Raw genomic sequence first — 19792 nt, 5'->3', positions numbered from 1 at the left:
CTAACGCTTGGGTGTTTTATTTCCAGATTACACAATGTGTTGTTTTTGGCCAAACAAACTAAACACACCAACTAAAATTCCATTCTCGGCAAAGAGAGAGGTAAAGAAAAGAGAGAGTGGGGGAAGAGAAAGAGAGAGAGTTGTGGGTTGCTGTTATGGGCTCTTCTTAATGGGTTTCCCTCTCTCATCCAGGCACTGCGGGACAAAGCCAGATGTGCCACCCCCACAGAGACACACACACACACACACAGAGTCTTTTCTCCCCTCCTCCTTTGCTGGAGTTCGTGTCCTAAGACTTGAACCTCATCACGAAGACCCCTACAGCCTCAGACTAATACCTGCAACTGTAGGGGACAACACACTCGACACATGCACAAACACAGATCCCCACTCTTCTATAGTCTGTCAGTCTATGCTAGGGACACAGAGCAGAATGGAATGTGCTTATGTGCTTTGCTGGGCAGGAGAGAGGGAGAGACAGCAGGACTTTATTGAAATATTTATTTCATTCTGCCTTCAAATAACCCCTGGATCGCTGTTGTTCTTTTTGATGCTCTATTAGACTCTGGACTGGCCCTGAGAAAAACACCAATGCCTCAGAGACAGAGAATATGGAGAGGAGAGAGTGACAGCAAAATTAATGAACAGAGTAATACGTTTCACAGATCGTCACCTGCATACCAGTTTAGATCCATCTACAGTTAATCAGATGGACCTGCTGCTCGCCATGTTCTAGAAACCAGAGATGAGGAAAGTGACAGAGACGAATGAGGAAAAGGATGAAGAGGTGAAAAAAGGCCCCCTATGGAGCCTATGTAGGAGAGAGTGGGAGGGATGAGGGGCTGTGTATCTGGGCACAGAGGAGAGAGAGAGGGAGGGAAACACTTTAAAAGGCAAAAATATCAGTGAACCCCAAACCTCGGTCAACTATCCACCCACACCATGACCACTCATCCAACAACAGCAGCCCCCCCACCCACACTTACCCCCACTGAGTGGCTCAACTCGCTCTGAGAATGTCACATTGTGCGTGTGTCTAAGTGTGTATGGTGCTTTGAGTTTGTTAACGTGTATGAGAGAATGATCTCCCTGAGCATTCCTCTGGCAAGCCCTGAGCACAAGACAGACGGAGATAGACGATGTAAACAAGAAGAATGGGGAGGAATTTGCACACTACTCAGAGTCCAGATCCATTGTACAGGTTCAAAGGTCAATAACTGTGAGAGAGGACAGAGGCTGACGTGCTGGGAGTGAGTATGAGTGGTGCTTAATGTGGCTGCAGTTTGAATTGGGCCCCAGTGCCAGAAGAACTTCAGGGCAATCTCAGACCACTTTCACCAATTAAGTCCCAACAGCACTTATCTGTAATTACTGTCATACCTTAACCCAGGAGCAGCTCAACAATGGAAAAAACAATTACAATCACGCTTTGCTATAAGTGGCGAGTTCTAAATATATTAGTGAATTAACAGTAATTTGCTATACAATTAGAAATAATGTGTATTGGGACAACAACGTTGATGTCTGAGGCAATTGTTCGTGGAATGTTTTATGATGTGATTATTATTATACGACCATGCTGGTCATTTATGAACATTTGAACATCTTGGCCATGTTCTGTTATAATCTCCACCCGGCACAGCCAGAAGAGGACTGGCCACCCCTCATAGCCTGGTTCCTCTCTAGGTTTCCTAGCCACCGTGCTTCTACACTGGCATTGCTTGCTGTTTGGGGTTTTAGGCTGGGTTTCTGTACAGCACTTTGAGATATCAGCTGATGTACGAAGGGCTATATAAATAAATTTGATTTGATTTTGTGAGCATGTAGATCAGGGTCTTCACATTCACTCAGACACAGTGTCATGGCTGGACCTGAAGTGGGTGTGTGAGAGTAACATCTGGCCCTACATCTGCTAAACGTCTGTCAAATGTGTCTGATGTCTGTTGAGCATCCGGGGTATGCGTCGTCTTTTTGAAGTCACGGTGTGTGTATGGAAGGGTTATGGAGGGACGCAACTCCTTTCTAATCTTTCTCTGGTTGAACGGAAACTGGTCAGGGGTCAGCAGACAAGCCAATTAGAAGTGGAAATCAATCTAAGTGCAAAAACAAACTTTGAATGGCTTAAAGTGTAGCAGTCCCTGCACACACAGACACACGGAGACGGTTGCTTTATGATCGTTCAGGATTTATTTCAGGAGAGAAAAAAACAACTCAGTCATTCTGGCTTCTGTCGTCGTCATGGTAACTGATATGTGCACATGATTGTCGAAGGCATCGGATATACAAGCCCCATAACAGAAGGTCATCACAGCACAGTAAGAGTGGCAGGGCAACTCACTCTGCCACACAAAATGGAAGGAGGTGTCTGCTTAACGAAGTAGGACGAAAGTTGCCCCTTACCACTGATACAAGGTCAGATATTTTCTCATCCCCCTAATGGCTTAGGTTCAGATCAAAGGAGGGTATTCTGATCCTAGATCTACGGTTGTAAGTATCTATTGATTAAGGTTCAGATTTAGGGAGGATATTTTGATCCAAGATCTATGTTTATGTTAGTATCTAACGGTTAAGGTTTAGATTAAGGGAGAGTTTTCTGATCCTAGATCTGTGGTTAAAGGGAACATCTACCAGGAGTCGTTAGTGAGAGACCGCCACACAAGATGGACGTTTGTTTTGGTCACATGCAGAGTAAATAAGGCCCATTCCCCGGGCTCTGGACCTCACAGGAACCCACAGGGAGATGCAGTGGTCCCCAACAATACTCTGCTCTCTATGGACACATTGATCTTCTTCTTTAGATACAGATACAAACATCATTCAATGGCATATAAAGTTAATGCAAACACTTGTGGAGGTGGATTTCTTTAAGCACTTTTCAACATGCTTTGCATTTCATCTTCAGAAAAACCTTGTGATGCATTGTGGGATTTTTTTTTCTCATGACAGTTGATCATGGGCATGTGTTTAGGTGTGTTGTGATGCCTGTTGCCGAAGTGTCAGTGAGCAAGAGGGAAAAGTGGACGACCGATGACTTAGGCAGATACGTGTATAAAAAAAAAGAGGAAAAAAAAGCACAGCTCCATAACAGTGGATGTCATATCAGTCAAAGCTTCAATGTTTACACACATTGCAAACTAAAGCCTGAGTTTACTTTTACATTTTATTTTATTTGATCAGATATTGTTTAGAATGCTGATGGCGTTATCTCCATGGTAACTCTGTAGATGGCAGTTACTGAGTGTTTGGTACAGTATGCTCTGAATATTGTGGTATCAAAGCCCAGTATGGTGTGGGATGGAGGGGTGAGGGGGGGCTGTAGCTCATTTAAAACACATTAAATATTCCAAAGAAAATACAATCAACCCCCCCACACACACGCCGGCACTGCACAACATTCGCAAAGGTTATCTTAAAAATTATCATTCACAATTTATTTACAAGACGTTTTCAACAAATATATTCATTCATATCAGAAAACAAAATGTTTGCCTCGATAAAAAATAAATAAATAAACAAAAACAGACCCCTAAAGTAAAGTCTACCCACCCCCTAAAAGAATCCAGTCCATGACATCACTCTTAATGATGGTTGACCCAGCACCACGAAGCCAGGTAATAATACTGCATTATGACCCCTAAATGTAGGCTATATGCATGCTGTGTCTGGCCATTGTCTGGTTAGGGGACCCTGGTGTCGTGAGCGTAACAGTCCCAATGTTGGGTGAAACTTCTACAGTATACAGTGAACTGGTCTTAAAGAAACTAGAAAGGAAAAGAGGGAGGGAGGGTGGGTGGGACAGAGAAGAAAGGAGAAGGCAAGGGGTAGAGACATCGAAAACATCTCGTCTTCGGTCATCTTTCTCCAGATTATCAGAGTTCAGCCCTTAAGTTTCAAAACAATCCATTTCTCAGTGGGGATCGGCCAGGGTTATAGGTCTAGCTCATAGCTAACCATCAGTTTTTAATCGGGTAAAATCAGTTTGTCCTCATGTTCTGTTTCAAGACTGCTTTGGCTAGACATTACAATGACATAAAGGGATCGTTGGACTTGCATTTAACAGAGGCAGACCACTGGACACTCTGTAGACAAATCTGTGCTCGCGAGCGGTTTCTACAGCAACAAGGGTCACCATGGCGCCCAGTCCAAATCCCTGAGAACTTGTGTACTGGGTGCCGATTGATGATGTCATCATGATGATGGCTCTTGTGGTGAGGTCATGGCTTTGTAAAAGGGATGGGGTTAGAGACAACAGCTCCACCATCTTGGATCGTGGGAAACTGATACTGTAGGTCAGGGGTTCCCATGCTTACACGACACTACAGAAATGGCTGCTCTTCTACATGGACTTTTTCTGAGGCCCATTTGGAAGTGCCTGGTTTCCTACCTGTAGCCCCTGATCTTTAGGGTGGGAAACCCCACATGTAACTGGTGATGGTTAAAACTAACAGCACTCTCCAACTCTATCCTAAACCTGCAGTGCGTTTCATAATATACTGTATATGCGTCCCCTATAGGATGGTCGTTATGAAAGTCTTCTAAAGTAAGACAATAATTAAACATTGTGCATGTTTCCCTTGACAAAGATGTTGTACAATGCTCTGACCCCATTTTGGGCATTTTACAGTTTACATTCTCTATTCTCTGTCTGATAAATTCACGTAGATGAGGAGTCTAACTTGGTGGCTGTACACACATTATCTACGTCTGAAACCGCGTCCAAACCTCATGTGCAAATAGATAAAGCGCTTACTCATGAAACATCACTCAACAGTCTTATGGTACTTTTAAAGCACGTCTTAAACATGGACGCAAACTAAGAGAAATCAACATGAACATGGAAAAAAAGCGCAAGAAAATAGAAATGAAAAATGATCCAGTTGGTAACTGTTAGCCCAGCGGATGAAATATAGAAAATAAACAGCATTTTAAAAACTCACAAGTAGAACCTTATAGAAGATGTAGGAAAAACTAGTGGGAAATTGAGTTTGACTGACATAGACAACACCCAATTCGACAGAAGCTTCTGAAAACACACCCACTTCACTCATCATGGTCTCTGACAGAAACAAACACTCAAAGGTAAACCAATCAGTAATGCTCTCGGAGTGGGTGTGGTTCCACAGAGTCGACACAATGGGCGTGTCCAAGGTGAGTATGGCATGTTGTTATTGGTGTAATGGGTTTAGAGTCCTCTGCTCTCCCAGTCCTCCCAGATGCAGCATGGGGGAGGGGCAGGGCAGGGGGCAGGCTGGGAGGGGGTAGTAGGGGCACGGTAAGGAAAGGGAGGGTGCGGTTTTCGCTCCGCTCTCTCTCTCACAGCGCCGTAGCCTCCCAGCTGGTCCCCCGCGGGACCTGGCGTCACTTAGTCTCTGTTAGTACTGTGGCAACAGTAGAGGGGTGGGGCCGGGTGAGCTCCGTCCCCCCGGAGGGGGAGGAGGAGGCTGCAGATGCCAGGCTGCAGGGGGTGGGAGTAGCTGGGGCACCTGGAGGGAAAACAGAAGCTATGAACACACAGTCAGAACTAACAAACTGGTAGTTGGTGTTTACTAGTTCATGGTTTGTGTGTGTGTGGATGCATACATGTCCACTTACAGTCCTTGTGAGGTGAGTCCACAGAAAAGCTCTTCATAATGGCTGCATTAGGGTTCTGGCTCCGAGTCTGGCTTGGACTCGGAGAGGGTTGAGTAGAGCTCTGGCTAGGGATCTGGTTGGGAGTCTGGTTGGCCTGGTTCTGGTTGGCCTGGTTCCTTTGGTTCTGCATCTGTGCGGCCCGGCTGTTAGGAGGGTGAGGGTGAGAGCTGTCCATGCTGTGGCCCATACTGCTGCTCAACTGCAGTCTCCTCATGTGTCGCACCACTGCAGTGGCATTGAAGGCTTGCTGGAGAAGGAGAAGAGAGAGAGAGAAAAAAGGGGAGAGAGAGAGAGAAAGAGAGAGAGAAAGGGAGAGAGAGAGAAAGGGAGAGAGAGAGAGAGAGAGAGAGAGAGCAAGGAAGAGAGAGAGAGAGAGAGAGCAAGGAAGAGAGAGAGAGAGAGAGAGAGCAAGGAAGAGAGAGAGAGAGAGAGAGCAAGGAAGAGAGAGAGAGAGAGAGAGAGCAAGGAAGAGAGAGAGAGAGAGAGAGCAAGGAAGAGAGAGAGAGAGAGCGACCAGTATATGATTTATAAAATCTACATGAAATAAGCAATCACTCAGACACTTGAATGACACTCAGACATTTATTACCATACATGCAAACGTACCCTCCATTTGCTCTTAGCAAAGTTTTTTCTGATCTGTCTGCTCACAGACTCGTGGATGTTCTTGCAGAGGGCTGTGTCCCCAGCGATCCTGAACACACACACACACACACACACACACTCATGTGGGTATTATGGGATGTTAATGTGTGTGTGTGTGCGCATTTACGATCAGTGTGTTCTCTCACCATGGGTGTCCGAGGGCCTGGTCACAGGTGAAACGCTTCGCCGGGTCTTTCTCCATCAGACTGCCGATAAAGTCTTTGGCTGTGAAAAACAGAACAGTTGCTCACACTCATCACATCATACACAAACAGTTTCCCACACTCCCTGGTCTGTGTACTGAATACCTGGACGAAGGCTCAGCTCTCTTTCCTGTAATAACTATTGTTGTTTTACGGTTTACTGGCAGGCAGGGGGAATGGTTAGACTGGTGCCAAACTGGAGAATATAAAGTTCACAGATCATGTCTGTGAAGAACTCTTAAAACACCCCTCCCCACCCACCTTTTGGCAAATCTGACCATGACTCCATCTTGTTGCTCCCCTCCTATAGGAAGAAACTAAAACGGGAAGCACCCGTGCTTAGGTCTATCCAACGCTGGTCTGACTAATCGGATTCCACGCTTGAAGTTTGCTTCGATCACGTGAACTGGGATATATTCCGGGTAGCCGCAGACAATAACATTGACGTATAGTCACTCGGTGAGCGAGTATATAAGGAAGTATATAGGAGATGTTGTGCCCACTGTGCCAACCTTCCATAACCAGAAACAGTGTATTGATGGCAGCATTCGCGCAAAACTGAAATAACGTACCACCACATTTAATCATGGCAAGGCGACTGGAAACATGACCGAATACAAACAGTGGAGATATTCCCTCCGCAAGGCAATCAAACAAGCAAAGCGTCATTAGAGACAAAGTGGAGTCGCAATTCAACGGCTCAAACACGGACGTATGTGCCATGGTCTACAGACAATCACGGATGACGACAAGAAAACCAGCCCCATCACGGACATCGACGTCTTGCATCCAGTCAAATTAAACAAATTCTTTGCACGATTCCAGGACAATACAGAGCCACCGACACGGCCCGCTACCAAAGACTGTGGGCTCTCCTTCTCCGTGGCCGACGTGAGTAAAACACTTAAACGTGTTAACCCTCGCAAGGCTGCCGGCAAAGACGGCATCCCAAGCCGCGTCCTCAGAGCATGCGCAGACCAGCTGGCTGGTGTGTTTACGGACATATCCAATCCATCCCTATACCAGTCTGCTGTCCCCACATGCTTCAATATGGCCACCATTGTTCCTGTTCCCAAGAAAGCTAAGGTAACTAAACTAAATGACTATCGCCCCGTAGCACTCACTTCGGTCATCATGAAGTGCTTTGAGAGACAAGTCAAGGATCATATCACCTCCACCCTACCTGATACCCTAGACCCACTCCAATTTGCTTACCGCCCCAATAGGTCCACAGATGATGCAATCACCATCACACTGCCCTATCCCATCTGGACAAGAGGCATACATACCTATCTAAGAATGCTGTTCATTGACTACAGCTCAGCATTCAACACCATAGTACCCTCCAAACTCATCATTAAGTTAGAGTCCCTGGGTCTTGACCCCGCCCTGTGCAACTGGGTCCTGGACTTCCTGACGGGACGCCCCCAGGTGGTGAGGGTAAGAAACAACATCACCACTCCGCTGTTTCTCAACACTGGGTCAATCAAGGGTGCGTTCTCAGCCCTCTCCTGTACTCCCTGTTCACCCACGACTGTGGCCATGCACGCCTCCAACACAATCATCAAGTTTGCAGATGACACTACAGTGGTAGGCACTACAATGGTAGGGTCATCAAGTTTGCACCCTTGTGGGACCCCAGTGTTGAGAAACAGCGGAGTGGTGATGTTGTTTCTTACCCTAACAACAACAACAACGAGACCCAATGTCACAGGAAGGCAAAAAAGATCAAGGACAATAACTATACGAGCCACTATCTACAGTTGAAGTCAGAAGTTTACATACACCTTAGCCAAATACATCTAAACTCAGTTTTTCCTGACATTTAATCCTAGTAAAAATTTCCTATCTTAGGTCAGTTAGGATCACCACTTTGTTTTAAGAATAGGACATGTCAGAATAATAGTAGAGAGAAAGATTTATTTCAGCTTTTATGTCTTTCATCACATTCCCAGTGGGTCAGAAGTTTACATACACTCAATTAGTATTTGGTAGCATTGCCTTTAAATTGTTTAACTTGGGTCAAATAGCTTCCAACACTCTACTCAGCAAACTGGATGCAGTTTATCACAGTGCCATCAGTTTTGTCACTAAAGCACCTTATACCACCCACCACTGCGACCTGTATGCTCTAGTCGGCTGGTCCTCGCTACATATTCGTCGCCAGACCCACTGGCTCCAGGACATCTACAAGTCCATGCTAGGTAAAGCTCCGCCTTATCCCAGTTCACTGGTCACGATGGCAACACCCATCCGTAGCACGCGCTCCAGAAGGTGTATCTCACTGATCATCCCTAAAGCCAACACCTCATTTGGCCGCCTTTCGTTCCAGTTCTCTGCTGCCTGTGACTGGAGCAAATTGCAAAAATCACTGAAGTTGGAGACTTTTATCTCCCTCACCAACTTCAAACATCTGCTATCTGAGCAGCTAACCGATCGCTGCAGCTGTACATAGTCTATCGGTAAATAGCCCACCCAATTTGACCTACCTCATCCCCATTCTGTTTTTATTTATTTACTGTCCTGCTCTTTTGCACACCAATATCTCTACCTGTACATGACCATCTGATCATTTATCACTCCAGTGTTAATCTGCAAAATTGTAATTATTCGCCTACCTCCTCATACCTTTTGCACACAATGTATATAGACTCTTTTTTTCTACTGTGTTATTGACTTGTTAATTGTTTTACTCCATGTGTAACTCTGTGTTGTCTGTTCATACTGCTATGCTTTATCTTGGCCAGGTCGCAGTTGCAAATGAGAACTTGTTCTCAACTAGCTTACCTGGTTAAATAAAGGTGAAATAAAAAAATAAAAAAATGTTTCAGGTAGCCTTCCACAAGCCTCCCACAATAAGTTTTGGCCCATTCCTCCTAATAGAGCTGGTGTAACTGAGTCAGGTTTTGAGGCCTCCTTGCTTGCACACGCTTTTTCAGTTCTGCCCACAAATTTTCAATAGGATTGAGGTCAGGGCTTTGTGATGGCCACTCCAATACTTTGACTTTGTTGTCCTTAAGCCATTTTGGAAGTATGCTTGGGGTCATTGTAAATTTGGAAGAACCATTTGCAACCAAGCTTTAACTTCCTGACTGATGTCTTGAGATGTTGCTTCAATATATCCACATAATTTTCCTACCTCACAATGCCATCTATTTTGTGTAGTGCACCAGTCCCTCCTGCAGCAAAGTACCCCCACAACATGATGCTGCCACCAATGTGCTTAACGGTTGGGATGATGTTCTTCGGCTTGCAAGCCTCCCCCTTTTTCCTCCAAACACAACGATGGTCATTATGACCAAACAGTTCTATTTTTGTGTCATCAGACCAGAGGACATTTCTCCAAAAAGTACGATCTTTGTCCCCATGTGAAGTTGCAAACCGTAGTCTGGCTTTTATGGCGGTTTTGGAGCAGTGGCTTCTTCCTTACTGAGCGGACTTTCACGTTATGTCGATATAGGACTTGTTTTACTGTGGATATAGATACTTTTGTACCGGTTTCCTCCAGAATCTTTACAAGGTCCTTTGCTGTTGTTCTGGGAATGATTTGCACTTTTCGTATGACGGCTGCGTGGTCCCATGGTGTTTATACTTGCGTACTATTGTTTGTACAGATGAACGTGGTACCTTCAGGCATTTGGAAATTGCTCCCAAGGATGAACCAGACTTGTGGAGGTCTACAATTTTTTTTCTGAGGTCTTGGCTGATTTCTTATGATTTTCAAATGATATCAAGCAAAGAGGCACTGAGTTTGAAGGTAGGCCTTGAAACACATCCACAGGTACAATTCTAATTGACTCAAATTATGTCAATTAGCCTAATTGAAGCTTTTAAAGCCATGACATAATTTTCTGGTATTTCCCAAGCTGTGTAAAAGCACAGTCAACTTAGTGTATGTAAACCTCTGACCCACTGGAATTGTGATACAGTGAAATAAACTGTCTGTAAACAATTGTTGGAAAAATGACTTGTGTCATGCACAAAGTAGATATCCTAACCGACTTGCCAAAACTATAGTTTGTTAACAAGACATTTGTGTAGTGGTTGATAAACGAGTTTTGATGAATCCAACCTAAGTTATGTAAACTTCCGACTTCAACTGTATCTATTCTTTACTATCTACTGCATCTTAGCTGCTCTGTCACTGCTCATCCATATAATTATATTCATATATTTATACTTATATACTCATCCCATTCCTTTACTAGATTGTATGTATTAGGTTTTGTTGTGGAATTGTTAGATATTACCTGTTAGATACTGCTGCACTGTCGGATCTAGAAGCATTTCGCTACACTCGCAATGTCATCTGCTACCCACGTGTATGTGACCAATAAAATGTGATTTGACAATACACAAATTGCAAGAGGACGACATCACAGCATAGAGAAAGTAGCCATGGTGGTGTGGTGTCCATATGTGCCAGGTGGGAGGTGGAAGAGGAGGAAGGTGCTCTGTCTGAAGGAGATCCTCACTCCATCACCCACAGCTTACCTGAATCAGATATGTCGTCCCAGTACGGTGCATCAAACTCGTAGTCTGCTTTGAGGATCTGCTCAAAGAGCTTGGAGTCATTTTCATCATAGAATGGAGGATAGCCACACAACCTGCAGACAGACAGGAAGTGAGCTCATAAAACACATGCATTCACTTCCTACTTCAAGAAATAGTTTACTTTTAAGATGATAATAGAATACCATGAGGATGAATGAGATAAATGCTTAAACAACTATTCAATTGATAACAATAAACTGACAAGGTTAATGTAATGTATCCTAAACCTTTTCTCTGTCTGCTCTCCTAACCTAATTCTGGATTAATTGAACTTCTTCAAGTGGCAAAACGATTTCCATAGAAAACATTAGCCGCCATTATGATCAAACCTCATTAAAATGCCTTTCTCCATCGAACTCTGTTCTGCCTGATGTGGTCGCAATAAGCTTTTTGTTTTTGTGCTTTCACATTTGGTTAAAAGACTTGAACGTCATTCCCCCGCAGGAGCCCGAGCGATTATTCCACCTGATTACCTGATGCGATCGCTTCACACCTGAGGAGAGACCCAACCAGGCATGCCAAGCCGGATTGTGTTGAGGTGCTCAGGATCGGCTAACGAGGTCCGAGGCCTGTTCTAATGGTGCTAATGGCTAAATGACAAGACGGGAGTAGCTCACTGATCACTGGGAACTCACTGTGGCAACATCAGGGGTCTACCATCCAGAACTGCATATTCTTGGATTTAATGTATTTACTTGAACTCTAAACACATATTTGGTCTAATTTAATATTGCCTAGGCTATTGACAAGGATGTTTGAGGACTACTTATTGAATATATACAAACATTGACAGTTTAATCCACCAGCTGGACTGACTGTGTGAACGCTGTTTCTCAGACCCTTATTTCTCCTCGCTCACATGTGTAGAGGTGAGGTGACAGGAGAGCACACACACACACACACACACACACACACACACACACACACACACACACACACACACACACACACACACACACCTCTAAGGACCCTAGTGACACCTAGTGATCCTTATATCCAAAGCTGTGTAAGCATGGAGAGTTACATAACAGCTACATCAATAAACAGACAGAGATGGATATAAACAGGTGAAAACAGAGAACAGAGGATGTCTGAGCAATTGGGGCGGGAGAAGGAACAAGGGGAGAGGGGAAGGATGAGAGAGAACCAGAGGGCAGAGCCTGCTTTGCACATCACAGAGCTCATCTTGCGACAAACCATTGAGAGCCAAGAACAACACAGAAAGGGAGAGAGGAGCAAAAATGAGGAACGTTTTCAGGGGATGAGGAAGATTTGCACTGATGCTCTAATGACTGAGGTAAGGCACACCTTTCTCTCGTTCTCACAGCCTTTATTGTTCTATTACCCCTATTCACCCTGTCTCTAACCCTGAACTCTAACCCCTAATCACACACATATGTCTGGAACTCAGTCAGCGAGAGCTGAAACACACACAACGCTAAATCTGCTCTGACTCAGAGGTTGTCCACACACAGACAGAGGGGTGAAAGACAAATGAAAAACAAAAGAGACATGTTGAAAAGTCTGTTTTTTCTCCTCAGAAGCACTATGTCCATACATGGTGACTGAGCAGAGCAGAGTGTAGCAGACTAACATCTGGGTCTGATGAAAGGAAAGAGAGAGGTATGATGTTGTGTCATTCTCCATTAATGGCCATTACAAAACACAAACATCCACACAATAAGTCAAACTTGTGTGAACTTGTGAAATGCATCTGCACTCTAGAAGACATGAAAATCACAGAGTGACCAGGCCCTCAATATAAAGCTGTGAATTCTTCCCTCATGGCATTGACTGGGTATGGGAACACATAGCATGTCTGTAGGAGTTGTACAATAGACTGTAAACACTTACAGGATGTATGCAATGACTCCAATGGACCAGCAGTCCACTGCCTTACTGTAGGGCTTCTGAGCAAGAACCTCTGGAGCTGAGAGAGAGACAGAGACAGAGAGAGATATGTGACTTTGATGACATAACTGGAGACAGTCAGAGATGGAGAGAGACGGACATAGAGACATGTTCTCCATCCTGGATTACCCTACTGTCGAGCCCAGAGCTGGAGCTCATCCTATCAGAGGCTGTGACACACCCCCCTCCGTGGGCGATTAGAGACATAGAAGCCTGTCCAGACTAATCAATGATAACGGCCCAGACAAAATAAAACTGATATCACCCAAACAGCCGCCAGACAGGACAAAATCAAAGATTGAGGTAAATACAGATTACGGAACAGGAAACACACACACAGTCACAAGCATAGACTCACACACACAGTCGGACACGCATAGATGCGTGTGCACTGAGAGGTTCAAATGTAATACTTAAAAAAAAACTTGTGCTGGGCTGAGTGTGTGTGGTACGTATCTCCTTTAACAATATGGCCAACGTGTGTGTGTGTGTGTGTGTGTGTGCGTGTACCCAGTATGTGTATGCGTGTGTCCACTCTGACGGTGGGCCTGTCCAAACCACAGAGTCTGGTCTTAATTCAGCCATCCCAGGCGCTAACCCTGGGCTATTCATACCTCAGGAATGCAGGCTTCTCAATGCAATCATCCAGGACCTGCTATATTTAGCAGCATTTCTAATGCAGCAACCATCACATTACAGCCTCTTAGAATGGAAAAGGCCTACAGCAGCCCACAGCAGATGGGGAGGGAGGGATGGAGGGACAAACTGCAGTGGCCTAATCTCCCAAGATTGTTGGATAGAGGGATGAGGAAGGAGAACAAAGGAGTGTCTGAGCATTTAAAGACAATGTCATGTGGATGGGACAGTTCCAATGTCATTAACTAGTACGGTGTTGTTTAGCTGGCCTACAGTACACCGGCTACAGTTCCCTATGGATAAGCTTAAACAAGTGTCTGCTAACTGACTTGCGTGTCGATGTAGGAGCGTGGATAGGACCCGGCAGATAAGACGTCAACATGATGAGTCTTCAGAGTGTCTGACTACCAGTGGCACCGTCCTACACGTCAACATGATGAGTCTTCAGAGTGTCTGACGACCAGAGGCACTGTCCTACACGTCAACATGATGAGTCTTCAGTGTGTCTGACTACCAGAGGCACCGTCCTACAAGTCAACATGAAGAGTCTTCAGTGTGTCTGACTACCAGAGGCACCGTCCTACACGTCAACATGATGAGTCTTCAGTGTGTCTGACTACCAGAGGCACCGTCCTACAAGTCAACATGATGAGTCTTCAGTGTGTCTGACTACCAGAGGTACCGTCCTACAAGTCAACATGAAAGGTTCTGTCATGGAAATAATGTAAAACATCTGTCTCTCACACACTCCGCTGAGATGAAAAATCACGCACGCACACACACACACACACACAGTGTCAGGGATGCAGTATATAAATCCCCATGTCTGACACAGGGATGGCAGTCGTCTGGCGCGTAGTTCACTGCAGTAGAGCGCCCCGCCATGTTGACTCTCTGACTCAGTCGCTCTGTTAAAAAGGGGAAAGCAGGCGACTGGGGGCAGGGTCTGTCAGCGTGTGATAAGAGCTTCTTACTCCAGAGGCAGGATGTCTGTGTGTGTGAGCGGCACACAGATGCACCCTCTCCCATTGCAGACACATAATTAAAGCAGTGTGATTTTTCCTACACTATACTATATTATAAAGTGTGTCACTGTGAAGCACAGTGATGGCATCACACTCAGTAAGAGTGAACACTTTTGGAAAGGATGGTAGCTTAAAAACCTGAAAGGCTTTCATTTGCTTCCAGTATTAACATTTCAGTAGCCAACGACACAAGGTATATTAACATGTGGCATTAACTTCTAAGTCAGGATATTTAAGATTAAGGGGTGGAGAGGCATCTCTTACCCACGTATCCCGGGGTGCCGCATGCGGTCGACATGACGTCCCCACTGCCCTCCATCTTGGACAGACCAAAGTCACTGATCATGATCTTAGACTCGTCCTGGGGGTTAAAATACAGCAGGTTCTCTGGCTGGGAAGAGAGGACGGAGGGAGAGAGAGAGAGATGGAGCAATAGATTGTGATTAACACTCTCCCTCTATCACTCAAACTGAGCTCTTCCATCCTTTGATCTGTTTACTTACATACATACATACCCTGAACAGACTGTAGATATAAAATCGTAATAATTCGTTAGTTAGGCTATAACCGACCACACAATACAGTTATGTTGCTGTCTGTTTTATGAAGCCGTATGACCGTACTCCTCTCTCTCAGGCGATTCCGCTCTGTGGTGTATTTCCCAGAAGCCACTGCGTGTTGTGACCCGCTGAGTGGCCTAAATCACAAATGCATGCTGCACCACATCACCGCAATGAATCATGGTCCATAAAACACAAGTGATCCGCACATGTCGAGATGCAGGGGAGAGTAGACAGGGTTTTTGTGTCTGTGTTTCAGTGTGTGTGTTTTTTCCTTGTGATTGTGTGTGTGTGATGGGAGAGAGGGAGGGGAGTGCAAGCTTGTGTGTCACCATCACCTTCAGGTCTCTGTGGACGATGCCCAACTTGTGGAGGTAGTCGACAGCGTCTAGCACTTGTCTAATGAGCGTACTGGCATCTTTCTCTGTGTAGAACCCCTTCTCCACGATACGGTCAAACAACTCACCTCCCGACACTCTGTAGACACAGACAGAGAGGCGGTCAGTAAACGAGGTAAGTAAAACAGATGTGCACACACGCAGACACACATCTGGAGGGAAGCTGTTATGAGACAGATCCACTGAGACTTCATTTATGAGCTACACGAATCTGCCTCCATTCAACCGTGTGTGTGTGTGTGTGTGTGTGTACCCCACAGTGGGGAGTGCTTTGACCCATTCCAACCCTCACTAAACTTATCCCTTCATGCTCTATACTATCACAACCAATCAAAGTGCACCATATAGTCTAAAACGAACTGTATAGGGAGAACTGTAGCAGAGAGACAGGACAGGAGATGGGAGGGATACAACATCTTAAAGAAACTGAGAAAAAGGTGCCTCATATTTCTCGGACCATAGATTCACACTGTGGAGGATAGTTAAGCTTCAGACTGTGTGTGTGTGTGTGTGTGTCAGACGGTGCCCTTGCTGTTTTACAGGTTTGTTTTAAAACTCTTAGCCAGATTATGGGGTTTTTAAAGTGCCAGAACAGCCACAGGCCATCAGCTGAACATCCCATAACTTTCCTCAGTTCTCTACAGCCAACTGGCACAGGGTAGTATAGATGGCTGCTAAGCACTGATCTAAGGACAGATTTGTAGTATGTCCGGCCGTCCCTTATGGTTATGGAAAGGGTAAACTGATCCTGGGTCTGCCACTAGTAGAACAGCTCAGTGCACTGGTCATTAGCTTAGTGGCACTCAGCTGTATGTGAGCAGGGTGTCATCACTTCGTTTCACTGCAGAGAACCCATGTAACACTGTAGGTCTGTCGGGGTAAAGCATCTTTCTGTCACATTCCACCACAAGGGGGAGTAGCCAACCACTCATCTCTAATAGTGCCACAGTCCGTAAAGACTAGTTCTGAGGGAGGAAGGGAGGAGATAGGGATACATTTTTAAAATGTTTAAGTCAAATGACTCTATATTAGGTTTAACATGCGTTAGAACAAAGAGATCCATTAAAATGCCTAGTATGTACGGTAAGAACATTAAAGAGGTAGAATCTGTCTCTTATGACTGTCTCTCTTGGTATTGACAAGCACAATATGGAAACAACGGAGGAAGGACATTTTGCATTTCCATAGGTACACAGCTCCCTCTCCTGGTTCCTGTATTGACCCCATCGACTGTTTCTGTTGTCTCGCGCTCTCATGTTTGACATGTCCCCTGAAGGCATCTGGCTGCAGTCCGTCTATAAACACTATATTGATAAACAGACAGCTGACCTTCAATAGAACGCCATGCCATGTCACACCAAGGACTACCAGGAATCAGCGGTGACAACAAGTACTGTTTTGATCCGCTGATGTTAGTGCTTTCATATTGACCCAATAAAGTCCCTCCTTCTCTCTCTGTGTATGGCGTTTGGGAGGCAGATGTACTGTGCCTTCTTCCTCAGTACTGAGTTGACAGATTCTGCAGCAGGAGCCTGAGGGGCTGCTCCTCTCCTCTGATCCCCATGGGGGAGCTGTAACCATGATCATTACTGGTATTCATATTAACCCACACACTGAACCTAAAACAGACGCAACTAGATCTCTTACTGTCTTCTAGTTACTCTCTCAACCTAAATACTGATCTTGGATCAGCTTAAATCAATCTCAATTCTAACCTTAACCGCCATAAGATACAAACATAACTATCAATATAAAATAATAACCTATATACTACACAAGAACAACCAGGTTCACTGCACCTCTCGTTGCTGCACTGAGGGAGATTGATGGAGAATGAGCATAGGGTCAAATATATTTCTCTCTAAAACTGCAGAGATTTGCATTGGATGAATATTGAATACACAAACAAAATAGCACATGCATACACACATTGGCGGAGTGAGTGTGAATCTGGGGGGCATCGTCACAGTGACAGATCAAATAAGAGCAGGAAGAAAGTTACATTCTAAGGAAGTCTCTGAAAAAAGGAGATAAGAAATTAATTGCTAATCCGCTCCGCTCTCTCTTGCCCTTTCTCTCCTTCCTCCCTCTCGCTCTCTCTATCCCCATGCTCCATCTCCATCTCTTCCCTCTCTATCCCCAAGCTCCATCTCCCTCTCTTCTCTCTATCCCCACGCTCCATCTCTCCCTTTCTCTTCTCTCTCTATCCCCACGCTCCATCTCCCTCTCTTCCCTCTCTATCCCCACGCTCCATCTCACCCTTCTCTCTCTATCCCCACACTCCATCTCTCCCTTTCTCTTCTCTCTCTATCCCCACACTCCATCTCTCCCTCTCTATCCCCAAGCTCCATCTCTCCCTTTCTCTTCCCTCTCTATCCCCACGCTCCATCTCTCCCTTTCTCTTCTCTCTCTATCCCCACGCTCCATCTCTCCCTTTCTCTTCTCTCTCTATCCCCACACTCCATCTCTCCCTTTCTCTTCCCTCTCTATCCCCACGCTCCATCTCTCCCTTTCTCTTCTCTCTCTCCCTTTCTCTTCTCTCACTCTCTCTCTCCTCTGCCAACAGTGACTTGTTTTTTCCAGCCGAGACGAGCGTGGCAGGGAATGACAAGCAAAAGGCTAAGCTGACAACACACACACGTTGGCTGGACATAACGGTGTGGTAGTGACGGAGGAGATGGGCCACCATCCTGCAGGGTTGCGTAACCATTTGCGTAGGGAGACCATGGCAATCAGACAGGAGCCAAATCTCCTTCCCTTTCAATACACACACGCACACCATACTGTAGGCACATACACACACACTAATTGTGCACACATACACTCACACACACTATTGTCTTTCCATTTGGTCTCACTCGCTTCTGTATTACTCTTCCTTGCCATCTCTGTCCCGTTCTCCATCCCTTTCTCTTCCTTTGCCCCCCCCCCCCCTAATTTTTGTCGTAGAGGATGGTCGGGGGGCCGAAACATAATTATAATAATTGATGCACTGCAAATGAACCAAGCTCTAAGCTCAAAAAAATAGATTATTACGATAAAATAACAATACTTTCATACCTTGATTACATTGAGACACGATCTCCTTAATTTGTGGGAATACACATTTTTAGCTGAATTCCTGGTGAGTTTACAGTATTTGTTTGACCAAAAACTAAAATCCCGCGGGCCCCTTGTTGCTAACCCTGCTGTAGTGGTTCCTACAGTAAGGTCGTGGTGTGAAGGTGTTGTTGACCCCTGCTGTAGTGGTTCCTACAGTAAGGTAGTGGTGTGAAGGTGTTGCTGACCCTGCTGTAGTGGTTCCTACAGTAAGGTAGTGATGTGAAGGTGTTGCTGACCCTGCTGTAGTGGTTCCTACAGTAAGGTAGTGGTGTGAAGGTGTTGCTGACCCTGCTGTAGTGGTTCCTACAGTAAGGTAGTGGTGTGAAGGTGTTGCTGACCCTGCTGTAGTGGTTCCTGCCATAAGGTAGTGGTGTGAAGGTGTTGTTGACCCTGCTGTAGTGGTTCCTACAGTAAGGTAGTGGTGTTGCTGACCCTGCTGTAGTGGTTCCTACAGTAAGGTAGTGGTGTTGCTGACCCTGCTGTAGTGGTTCCTACAGTAAGGTAGTGGTGTTGCTGACCCTGCTGTAGTGGTTCCTACCGTAAGGTAGTGGTGTGAAGGTGTTGTTGACCCTGCTCTAGTGGTTCCTACAGTAAGGTAGTGGTGTTGTTGACCCTGCTGTAGTGGTTCCTACAGTAAGGTAGTGGTGTTGCTGACCCTGCTGTAGTGGTTCCTACAGTAAGGTAGTGGTGTGAAGGTGTTGTTGACCCTGCTGTAGTGGTTCCTACAGTAAGGTAGTGGTGTGAAGGTGTTGCTGACCCTGCTGTAGTGGTTCCTACAGTAAGGTAGTGGTGTTGCTGACCCTGCTGTAGTGGTTCCTACAGTAAGGTAGTGGTGTTGCTGACCCTGCTGTAGTGGTTCCTACCGTAAGGTAGTGGTGTGAAGGTGTTGTTGACCCTGCTGTAGTGGTTCCTACAGTAAGGTAGTGGTGTTGTTGACCCTGCTGTAGTGGTTCCTACAGTAAGGTAGTGGTGTTGCTGACCCTGCTGTAGTGGTTCCTACAGTAAGGTAGTGGTGTGAAGGTGTTGTTGACCCCTGCTGTAGTGGTTCCTACAGTAAGGTAGTGGTGTTGCTGACCCTGCTGTAGTGGTTCCTACCATAAGGTAGTGGTGTGAAGGTGTTGTTGCTG

General features: G+C 45.5%; 1 protein-coding gene across 1 annotated transcript in view; it reads right to left on the bottom strand.

Moving 5' to 3' along the window:
• Positions 1 to 2167: 2167 nt before the first annotated feature.
• The window catches only part of LOC109864506 (calcium/calmodulin-dependent protein kinase type 1D), a 78180-nt gene continuing 60555 nt past the window's right edge, over positions 2168 to 19792 (bottom strand). The window contains exons 4-11 of the mRNA XM_020452354.2: positions 15504 to 15642; positions 14870 to 14996; positions 12888 to 12963; positions 10974 to 11086; positions 6423 to 6501; positions 6238 to 6325; positions 5593 to 5878; positions 2168 to 5483 (exon numbers count right to left, since the gene is read on the bottom strand). Coding sequence (XP_020307943.1) covers positions 5359 to 5483; positions 5593 to 5878; positions 6238 to 6325; positions 6423 to 6501; positions 10974 to 11086; positions 12888 to 12963; positions 14870 to 14996; positions 15504 to 15642 — 1033 coding nt within the window. The 3' untranslated portion in view covers positions 2168 to 5358. The remainder of the gene's footprint in view (positions 5484 to 5592; positions 5879 to 6237; positions 6326 to 6422; positions 6502 to 10973; positions 11087 to 12887; positions 12964 to 14869; positions 14997 to 15503; positions 15643 to 19792) is intronic.

This window comes from Oncorhynchus kisutch, linkage group LG19, assembly GCF_002021735.2.
Source record: "Oncorhynchus kisutch isolate 150728-3 linkage group LG19, Okis_V2, whole genome shotgun sequence".
Classification (NCBI taxonomy): Eukaryota; Metazoa; Chordata; class Actinopteri; order Salmoniformes; family Salmonidae; genus Oncorhynchus; species Oncorhynchus kisutch.
Note: the sequence above shows the minus strand (reverse complement) of the source record. Positions and strands in the feature narration are given on the sequence as shown.